Source organism: Chenopodium album, chromosome 15, assembly GCF_948465745.1.
Source record: "Chenopodium album chromosome 15, dcCheAlbu1.1, whole genome shotgun sequence".
Taxonomy (NCBI): Eukaryota; Viridiplantae; Streptophyta; class Magnoliopsida; order Caryophyllales; family Amaranthaceae; genus Chenopodium; species Chenopodium album.
Window position 1 is genome coordinate 24,163,104 of NC_137848.1, and position 7,529 is coordinate 24,170,632.

The following is a 7,529-nucleotide window of genomic DNA, read 5'->3' on the forward strand; positions in this document are numbered from 1 at the left end:
TACATTTATGTTTATGGGTAGTAATGGTAGGATAGTTTTTTTTTTCTTTTTTTTTATAAAAAAATAATAATTATTAATTATAGATAAATAATGTTTTTTAAAAAGTAGAAGGGTATTTTAGGAAAAATAAATTTTATTGACGAAGAAATCCTTTCTCTTTATATAGTATTATAGACTATAGATATTTATGAAAATAAAAAAAAAATTCTGAAAAATCAAAAATTAGTTTTTGGAAAAAATAAAATGAAATAAAAATAGAAAAAAAAGAAAAGAAAATAAATAAATAAATAAATCAACTAATAGAATTTAAGAATATTCGTGGTCAAATTGTTGCTAGTAAAAAAAATAAAGAAAAAAGTATAAATTTTAAAAAGTTGACCTTCAGAAGTTAAATTAATAATTACTAAGACGAATCTAAGAGAAGAAAAAATGAAAACAAATACAGGCCACAAGATACAAAACTTATTATCCAGGAGAAGGGTAAAAGATCACACTAGAAAGTGGGGTGTAAGGAAAAAGAAAGAGATATTATTCAACAATGTCTTCTTCTACCTCAATTTCTTCTCCAGATACACTTGCTAATCGTACCAATGTCTTTGATAATGGAAGTTATCCCACTGCTCTCCTCAGAATCAAAGCAGAAAACCACTTTAACAACAGTAAGACAAACCCGCCACCGAAGTCGCTGTTGATCGGAACTCCGTCGTGTTTAAAGGGTGGTGAATTCCCGGTGTTGCTGATGCTTCATGGATATGTTTTATACAACCATTTCTACTCACAACTTATTCATCATGTTGCTTCTCATGGTTTTGTGGTTATTGCTCCGCAGGTAACTTCTGCTCTCTTTATATATATAATTTGCAAAATGTAATTTTTCTTAATGAACCATTTACATGGTGGAAATACCCGTATTTGTTACAATATGCTAGCTATTTAGACTTTTGTTTACACTATAATATGCATTTATGCAAGAGAAATCGTAGCTTGTGTGCTATTTACGAATAGATGAAAATGATTGGTTGTGTGCTTAATTGATACGGCTAATTTTGGAAAACCTCAAACTATTTACGTTGTTACAGATCTTATAGCAAAAAAATACTTGTGCAATAAAAGCCTTCTTTTTTTTTTTTTTTTTTTTTTTACCTTTAGAAAATTAAAAAATAATTTAAATTAAAGGACCACATTTAACACAACACATTAATCAATTTCTAAAACGCAACTTATCCTTACAAATAGAATATGAAAATGAATAAATTAATATGCAAATGGGATTAATAAAAATATTTTTAGGTGTTGTGTAAGCAAAAAACATTACCTAAAATTATTTCATATTTTAATGAAATTAGTAGAAGGAAGAAACAATAAAATAATTTTTTGCATTCATATCAAAATAAAAATTGCTGTAAATGTTTCAAAATTCGAACAAAGGTGACAAATGTTGTAAGTAGTCAAGACTGGCATTTCTTGACTTTACCGTTTTCCGTTAGCATATCCAATAGGAATACCAATTTCCATCGTTTGTCCGAAGCATTAAAGTTCATTACGACTTTATTGTGAATATTGTATAGAAAATTGCAACTGTTTGTGTTTGGCATCTACTATAACTTAGACTTCTTAGTTGTTACTCTCTTGGTTCCATAATATATTTCTTGTTTTCCTAATTTAGAAATCAAAAATGTTATTTCTGTTTTCATTTTAGAATGATTTGTAAATTTCATTATACCCTTACTTTTTTAATTTTATTCACCGGGATACTTCCTAATTTATTCTTGAATTTTGCACATGTTTTGTACATTTTTTCACTTTCTCTCTCTATCTTTTGTTTATGATTAAACTTTTTCACTTTTATTGTTATGTATTTCATCCAATTTCTCTTCCCATTTCTTAAATACCGTAAAAAAACACAAACAAGAACTATATTATGGGACGGAGGGAGTACTATGAAAAAATTCTATATAACTTTTCAGCACAAAAAAAAAAAAAAATAGAAAAAAAAACATATTAATCTGATATTTGCAATTGCAACAGCTATTTCAAACTAATATTTCGCATCTATTTTTATGATTAACGTTCTTCAATATCTGATTCTTTATCCCCAAAGATCCAATTAATTACAACCAAGATGATCTAACAATAAACACATGGTCTACATAAAAACATTTGAAATTTAAAGAAGAAATTAAAGCTAGATTGGCAGAGTACTTGTAATGGCCCTTGTAATAAGTCTCTAAAAATGGTGCTAATTAGAGTAAATTGGAATGTAATATTGTAAGCAAATAAATATCTATGTAATTCTCATGGTAATGTTAATTCATCCTGAATCAAACTCTTTTTCTCTACATTATTTTAGCATCTTAGAGTGGTATTGTGTGGCAAACTGGTATTGGACATTTACAATCACGCAGCAATCAAAATGTTGCTTTGGATTAAATGCTAAAATTTAGAGAAATTATATAAGAATAACAACTTTATTTACTCTTGCACAATTAATTAGTTCTAATATATGCATGAAATCTGATTCGTTTATCTTTGTTCACAACTATATATAGCTATATTCCGTCGCTGGACCAGACTCAAAAGATGAAATAGAAGCCACAGCTGCTGTTATAAACTGGTTATCAGAAGGATTAAAAGACGTACTTCCATCGAATGTACAACCAAACCTACACAAGCTTGCTCTTTCAGGCCATAGTCGCGGAGGCAAGGTAGCATTTGCACTAGCATTAAACAAAATAACAGCATCTCCTCTCAAAATATCAGCTTTGATAGGCATAGATCCAGTTGATGGAATGGGAAAAGGAAACCAAACACCGCCTCCAGTTTTAACATACGTACCACAGTCTTTTGACCTTAATGGAATGCCTGTGCTTGTGATTGGTTCGGGTTTGGGTGAAATCAAGAAGAACCCTTTGTTCCCTCCTTGTGCTCCGAAAGGAGTAAACCATGAGAATTTTTTCGAGGAATGCCAAAGTCCTGCTTGGTATTTTCTTGTAAAAGACTATGGTCATCTCGACGTGCTAGATGATGATACTAAGGGAGTCAGGGGAATTACTACTTATTGTTTGTGTAAGAATGGAAAATGTAGAGAGCCTATGAGAAAGTTTGTTGGAGGGGTGATTGTTGCCTTTTTAGATGCTTACATACAAGGAGATGATAGCAAGCTTAATTCTATCAGAGACCGCAATGAAACTGTCCCTGTGGAGTTTGACAAGGTTGACGTTTGTCTGTAATTTTTAAGCTCGTGTGATGTACGGATTGTATAGTACTCGTATTTGTATTTTTTATATCTCTAGATATTGATCTTTTCTTCGCTTCAGCGTAAAAAGAAAACGGGAAATTCCCTGTTTCTCATGGTGAGAAACGAAATTTGTTTCTCATGGGGGCATTTTCGTGAATAAATCAGCAACTTTTTCATTATTGTGGGCTCCACAGTTGAATAAAGTTGTTGGTTTATTTACGAAAATTCCATCTCACTATGAGAAATTGGGGCATCCTAAAAGAAAACAGAGTAAAATCTTATATGGAAGGCTAAGGCCTTTTATTGCAAATGCACAATATGAGGGTCAAAGGCTTCACTTTGCCTTGCTATCTCAATTACAGGAAGACTGAATGTGAATATAGCTAGAATTCTAAAAGCAATAGTTGTGTTTTTTAAGTTCAAGTAAAGTCAGATTTTTTCTATTTTTAAATTGAAATAATGTTGTATTAATGAGGTGAAATTAAAGTAAAGTTACAAAAATCAATTAAATTCTAAAATAATATTGTACTACGTAAGCAATATATGTTATTACGAAGTTGTTAGTTGAGACGAAATCTACAAGAGAAGGTGAATTGTAAATGAGTTCCTAGTGACTACTTTTACGGAGTTAAAAACATAATAATAAAGGAACTTGGAATGCACGTAGGATTTTACGAGGAAACCTTCCAGGGCCCAGTTAGAAGTAAAATCTTGACCCTCCAAGGGATTTCAAACAAAGCCAATCCACTATAATAGGGAACACACCTAGTTACAACCTCTTAAGCATAGACCTTTTCTCACAATTTCCAGACTGAACTTGCTACACAATAGAACCCTATTCTACCAACCTAAGTCCCAAACTTAGATTCACTCAGCATTCCCAAAGTACTCACAACTCAGCTTCAACCTTGAAGCCTACAAACTGTATGCAATATGCTAATCACTCACCCCAATACCAAAACAATACAACCCTTGACTCTATTATGTGATTGGAAAGCACACATGAAATTTGAAACTAATATGACAAAGCTTTAGACTTAGCAAAGTTACTCTTTAAGCACTCTTCAGATTTTTCATGCACAAACTCACGAGTTGTGCAAATTATGATCTCTACTTTATATACAAGTACTCGTATGTAAAGTAGGGGTTTCAAAAGATAGAAATCATTAAACGGTCGTTTCATAAGCACAACACTAAAATAAATCTATAGAAGAAAATCTTTTGGAAAACTTAACAAAGATATAATTTAGAAAAGATTATTTATTTTGTAAAACCAGATTTTTTAAGATAAAAACTCTCGAAGATCTTTTCTTAAAATTAAAACTTATCATTTATAAAACTTTTCATATTTACAAGCTTACCAAGCTTTGCCACGCTTCTAATAGATTTCATGCATAAATCTAACATATTTACAACAATCCTAGTAAAAATAAACTTAACAAAAAGACCTTTATTTTATAGCCATATAATCTCATCAATCAGTGTATTGTAATAGTTGGGCTCTACGCAGACCAGGACTGAGATCCTGTTGTCTTCAACTCTCCAGCTCCTTGCTGGAACTTGTAGATTAAGTACAATTATATATTTGTGGAACTTCTTGTTTTCAACGCAGACCAAGCTAATCTTCTCAGGTTGTGGTCAAGCTCCTGTTAGGGAACTTCTCTTCGTGTTTCTGTTAGGGATCACAGCTAGTTCCAATGAAAAACTCTTCTTCTACTTTCTTTGACTTTCCTTTAGATCTCCTTGAGTCTTCATAGGAGTCAACTTATAAAGTCAACATCACCTGTTCTTGTCAAACACTTAGAAAAATCGCATTAGTTGAAGTTTTCTTTTATTCATCATCATCATCAAAACCTTTAAGTTTAAACAGAAGTACTTATAAAAGCAGTGGCAGAACTAAGCTGGGACAAGGGGGGACAGTTGTCCCCCCACTTTATAATAAATTTGGTTTTATAGTGTATATATACAAATTTGGTTTTATAGTATATATATATATATATATATATATATATATATATTGTTGCAGTAATAACTATATTGATTAAGATGGTGCAGTGGTTTGTTTTGATTACATAGTTGAGTGGATTGGGCTTGTGTTTAGAGGACCTAATTTTGAATCTTTGTACAACATTTTACTTTTTTTTTTTAATTATTATTTTCTGAGTAAGATAATATCCTTCCGTTTTTGAAATAATTATATCTATCTAAATTATTGAAATTACATTTTTGAATGAACAAAACCCCCCAAATTATGATTCTAATAGGGAATTATGACAAGTGCATTTGATTAGCTATATTATTTTATGTGTGATAACTTCAAAAATTTTGAACGCTTAAGCAAATACTTTCGGAGGAAGAATTGGTATACAATCGATGTTTGTTTTTTTACTAATTATTTTGGATATTTTTGGTTGTAAAACTTTATGTATTACATCCATTAATATAAATAATTGCAAAGTAGTATCTATAAATAATACTAAAGTAGCAACCGCTGACGTCATCACTCTCTCTAAAATGTATACGTGTTAATTTCTCATGAATCCCGCCTAAATACATTGATGATGTCATTATTTTTTACTATTTTTTATTTTGATATTATGTTTTTTTGGGGGGTTGTTAAATATCGTCCTCAAATATCTAACTAACGCCCGTAAAATAAAATAAAATTACGTATTTATCCTTATAATAACGATTATAAAAATAATTAATTTTACCTCAATTTCACACTTTTATTGTACACAAAACTTTTTACCGCTCTCTCTAGTGGTCAACGGCCACTAACGCTCATCGAACAACCACCCCAACCACCGTGAGTTTCAAAATCAAACAAATTTTTTAAATTTTGCAAAATCAAATTCGTTAGATCTTATGGACAACGACGAAATACCAGAAACACAACCTTAGACGCTTGCCAAAGACTCGTCAAACCGTACGGAATCGGTACGTCGCGATAATTTTTTAAAAAAAATTTGAAACCCAAGAAACGCCTAGAATTTTCGAATACCCTAGGCTGAAACTTCTAGTTTTTTCGAAACATCCTAGGCTATTCGAAAAAACTAGGCGTTTCAGCCTAGGGTATTCTAAAAAACTAGGCGTTTCACCTCAAGCGCCCAGATTTTTCATACAACCATACGGTTATTCGCATGAACTAGGCGTTTGAGCCTAGGACGTGCGAAAAATCTAGGCGTTTGCCGCGAATTCAGAAAATAAAAAAAAAACATTTTCTCCGCCGACGACCGACTTCCCTGTGTCCTTAATTACTCGTCATTACCGCGGCTATGTAGATCGTGAAGCCGGAGGTAAGGAGTTGGTGGTTAAAAGAGGAGGAGGAGGAGGAGGAGGAGGTGGTGGTGGTGGTTAGTATGAAGAGGTGGTAGTGGTAGGTAGTATGAAGAGGGGGTAAATTGAGGGGGTAATTTTTTTTTATTAAAAAGGGTAAATTTGTAATTTTAGTTTATTTTGCGGGCGTTAGTTAGATATTTGAGGGCGACGTTTAGCTTTTCACTAAATTACTTAAATTTAAGAATTTTTAATTTTGATGAGGAATTTAATTGTTGGTGTGTTTGAATTGAATTGTAACCTTTAAACTTGATGATCAAAAAAATGTCTGTTATTCCCTAAACCAACGAATACAAATTGAAGGTTATAGTTTTTTAACCTATATTAAGGTTATTAGTTTGAGTTATACTTGAAGCGATGTTACAAGCAAGATTGTTTTCTTAGGAACATTTTGATTTTTATTTTTTAAAAACAAAAATTTTTTGAAGGTTAAAAACTGACTAATGGTGATTAAATCTTTTTGCGTTTTTTTAACCTATATTAAGGTTATTAGTTTGATTTATAATTGAAGCGATGTTACAAGCAAGATTATTTTATTGGGAACATTTGACTGTTACTTTTTAAAAACAAAATTTTTTTGAAGGTTAAAAACCGACTAAAGGAGATTAAATCTTTTTGCCTAACTTGAATTGATTCCTCATACTGACAAATTTCATACTCCTTCAACTTACACTTTTAAATAGTCCGAAATCAAATATTTATTGTAACTTAGGCAAAAATGATCCTCAAATTTTCAATTTTATGGGCTTAATATATTTTACCAATTGTTTAATTTGTTATTTTTGTGGATTTAATATATTTGAGTTTGTAAAATGTCTTAGAAAATTTACGTAATTACAATAAATTCTCCCAAATTTTTTGTGTTATATCTTTGTGCATCGCACGGGGACTTATCTACTTTAATAATTATTTGTGCCATCTATGCTTTTTAGTATTGATTTTTTCTAAGTCA

General features: G+C 31.0%; 1 protein-coding gene across 1 annotated transcript; it reads left to right on the top strand.

The window, feature by feature from the left end:
• The first annotated feature begins 465 nt into the window (after nt 1-465).
• Nucleotides 466-3,309, top strand: LOC145582096 (chlorophyllase-2-like). The gene is made up of 2 exons (XM_081639120.1): nt 466-829; nt 2,550-3,309. The coding sequence occupies exons 1-2, from the start codon at nt 539-541 to the stop codon at nt 3,228-3,230; spliced, it is 972 nt and encodes a 323-aa protein (XP_081495246.1). The 5' UTR covers nt 466-538; the 3' UTR covers nt 3,231-3,309.
• The last annotated feature ends 4,220 nt before the right edge of the window (nt 3,310-7,529 follow it).